Below are 3463 nucleotides of genomic sequence, written 5' to 3'. Positions count from 1 at the left end.
ATATATATATATATATACATGCATGACAGGCTTTCAGTTTCTGTCTACAAAATCCACTCACAAGGCTTTGGTCAGCCTGAAGCTATAGTAAAAGACACATACTCATGGTGCCACAAAGTGGGACTGAGCTTGGAATCGTATGGTTGGGAAGCAGGCCTGTTATCACACTGCCATGCCTGTACCTATATCTATTCTTACAGGTAATCTATCAATGTCTTAACAGAAATGATTGTGTAGTAATCTAATTGTGTTGTTTATAAATGGATGAGGGACATAATCCTGAAGTGAGCAGCTAAGTTGGTGTAATTCGTTATCATTTTAGCTCTCTTCTGTTCAACTTTGTATTCGTTCGCTGTTGTTCCAATGATAATTAACCAGTTAGTGATTGTATTTTTAATGCAATTCACTCTGCGGTTGTTTGAATTAAGTTTTAAAATAATCCTGAATTTGTATGGGTTTATTAAGACATTCCTGTTTGTTATTAAACTGTTGTTTCAGAACAGACCTTAACAAATGTCTTTACACAAAATTACAAAAGGATATTTAAATGTGAACATTGTTGCCATCTTCAGCATCATTTCGCATCTGGATTTCCTGCTGGCATGGGTTGGACATTGTATAACGACAGGATCTGACAAGTCAGAGAACTGCGTCAAGCCCTAATGTCTGTTTGGGCACAGTTTCTACAACTGGATGCCCTTCCTAATACTAACCACTTTACAGGGTGTACAGGGTGTTCATGTCACTAGTATTAGTGAGATTGCCAAGTACCTCATAAGACAAGATCCCTTGACTGAGGTACCTGTGTGTGTGGGATGGGCCGGTTAGTATTGAAGCAAGGGAATTGTGCCAGGTGTTGAGGTCAAAAGTATGGCAGAGGGTTAGGAACAGGTGTCTTGCAGTAGAGGATGCCAGGCAAGGGTGTTTATGGAAGACCAGCAGTCACCCATGCATACCAGCCTTCCCCCCCCCCTCTACACCACTGATGTTATCCAAAGGAAAGACCGAAGTCTGATACACCTTGACACCTGTGACGTCGCAATTCATTTCTACAGCTGAGTGAACTGAAACAACGTGAAATAAAATCTCTTGTTCAAGAATGCAACACACAACATGATCCAGGAATCGAACTCGCTACCTCATGATTATGAACCTAATGCTCTAACCACTGAGCCATGTGCCTTCACATCTTATAGAGCAATGGTTCCCAACCTTTTCACTACCAAGGACCCCCTTTTATTGAAATGAGTTTTCCCATGAATACCAGGATATTGAAAGGTCTGTCAGCTTAACATATTCACAGACCCCTAGTACTACCTTAGTTGACCACCAGGGGTCCATGGACCACAGGTTAGGAATCACTGTTATAGAGTATTAGGTGTCAGATTATGTAACTGTGTGTTCTATGCTAGATTGTGTTCTATACAGCTGCTGTATTCCTCTGTTTCCATTCCTTCATGTATGGTACTTTATAGTGATTGAAACAAAACATCTTCACAGCTGGATGGATAAATCCTCCTTTCTCTTCCAATAATTATTCAGTCATGGAACAAGAATAGAATCCTGTTTGCTTTCTAAATGTATCTTCTTTTTCTCTCAGAAAATACAAGTTCATTATTTATTCCCCATTTTTCTTTTTTTCTTTTCCAGGTAACTCCTACTTAATGCAGCTTGATCGTCTGGAACAACAACATCAGGTAAGTTCAACTATAGACATACCATCTGAATGTAGTCGATGCCAATGCCCCCTGACTGGCTCCCGTGTTTGGTGGCACGTAAATAGCACCATCTGAATATGGTTGATGCCAGTGCCTCCTGACTGGCTCCTGTGCTGGTGGCATTTAAATAGCACCATCCAAATATGGTCGATGCCAGTCCCTCTGAGTAGCTCCTGTGCTGGTGGCACCTAAAAAAGCACCATACGAATGTGGTCAATGCCAGTGCCCCCTGACTGGTTCCCGTGTTGGTGGCATTTGAATAGCACCATCCAAATATGGTCGATGCCAGTGCGCCCTGACTAGCTTCTTTGCTGGTGGCACCTAAAAAAGCACCATCCGAATGTGGTCGATGCCAGTGCCCCCTGATTGGCTCCTGTGCCAGTTGAGCACAGGGATTGATGTAATTGACTTTACATCTTCCCTTAAAATTGTTAGCTTTCTGCTAAAATTTGAAGCCATTATAAAATGATGTGTGATTTGAGGAAGATTTGGTTGTTAATTCTAACAGATCAAGTAACTGTATAGAACAGTGATTCTCACCTTTTTGGACTTTATGGTGTACTGCATTGGAATGCAAATAAAAAAATTACTGATGCACTTCACATTGAAAGCTAATTACTGCCATATTTTGCAAAGAAAGATTTAAAATTCAAGGTGCATTTCACACAGAAAGCTCAAAACTACTGGTGCATAGGAATATTTTTGTTGGAAAATCTAGAAACAGGAAGTAAGAGTGAGAGAAAGTTGTGGTGAAAGAGTACAGCAGGGTTCGCCACAATTTCCCTGCTGGAGCCTCGTGGAGCTTTAGGTGTTTCCGCTCAATAAATACTCACAACGCCCCGTCTGGGAATCGAAATCGCCATCGTACGACCGCGAGTCCACTGCCCTAACCACTGGGCCATTGTGCCTCCACAGACAGTAGCATCGCCCAAATCTCAAAGCTATGAGACATGATTAATTCCAAACAATATGAATAAATAAGCTTTACACATGGCAGAGTAATTTGAACAGTAAAGGGTTAAATCTTTGCTTAGCATCTAAGATATTGGTGTGGGGTGGGAGGAGACTGAGGCAGGGAGAGGAGGAGGAGTTGTAGAAAGAAGATTGGGGGCGGGGAATGTTTTCGATGTTTAAAAAATAGAAACTTCATTATGTTTCCTCGCATTTTTATAAACAGTTTGGTAACCAGGCTTGAGATCACCTGATGTCATGTGACGGGCATACTTCTAAATAATTCTCCACCACCACTACCATCACCACCGTCACCACCACCGCAAGACACATCTGCATACCTTGTCCCCTCCCCAACATCCCCCACTTCCTATTTTGGAGCTACTTCCTGCTATTCATTGCTCGTAACTGTAGTTGTAAACAAAATCCTGTTGTGTGGTGACCACCACAGTTAAAAACCCATAACTGGAGATACCATAACAACTTGGAAATGCATTTTGCTAAAAGCATTGTTTACCAGTTTGTCTGTTATGGAGAATATAAAGGAAATGTCTTATTTATCTGTTTATTTGTTTGTCCATCCATGTTTCTATCCATCCGCCTGTCTTTGTGCTTCTCTCTCTTTCTCTCTCTATCAAACCAACCATGTGTTTGTCTATTCATCTCACAAGTTAGCCATCTGTTTGTCTATTATATATATATATATTTTCTATTACATATTGTTTCAGCCCTAAGGCTGTGGCCATGCTGGGGCATTGCCAATATATATATATATATATATATATATATATATA

The 3463-nt window shown here is 40.9% G+C and overlaps 1 protein-coding gene across 1 annotated transcript in view; it reads left to right on the top strand.

Annotated features, from left to right (window-relative positions):
- Positions 1-3463, top strand: part of LOC106880918 (uncharacterized) — a 127266-nt gene that overhangs the window by 96035 nt on the left and 27768 nt on the right. Inside the window, exon 4 of the mRNA XM_052975417.1 lies at positions 1651-1697. Coding sequence (XP_052831377.1) covers positions 1651-1697 — 47 coding nt within the window. The remainder of the gene's footprint in view (positions 1-1650; positions 1698-3463) is intronic.

The sequence above is a fragment of the Octopus bimaculoides genome, chromosome 21 (genome assembly GCF_001194135.2).
Source record: "Octopus bimaculoides isolate UCB-OBI-ISO-001 chromosome 21, ASM119413v2, whole genome shotgun sequence".
NCBI classification, from domain to species: Eukaryota; Metazoa; Mollusca; class Cephalopoda; order Octopoda; family Octopodidae; genus Octopus; species Octopus bimaculoides.
The sequence above is the reverse complement of the archived record's forward strand: the minus strand, read 5'-3'. Positions and strand labels throughout refer to the sequence as shown.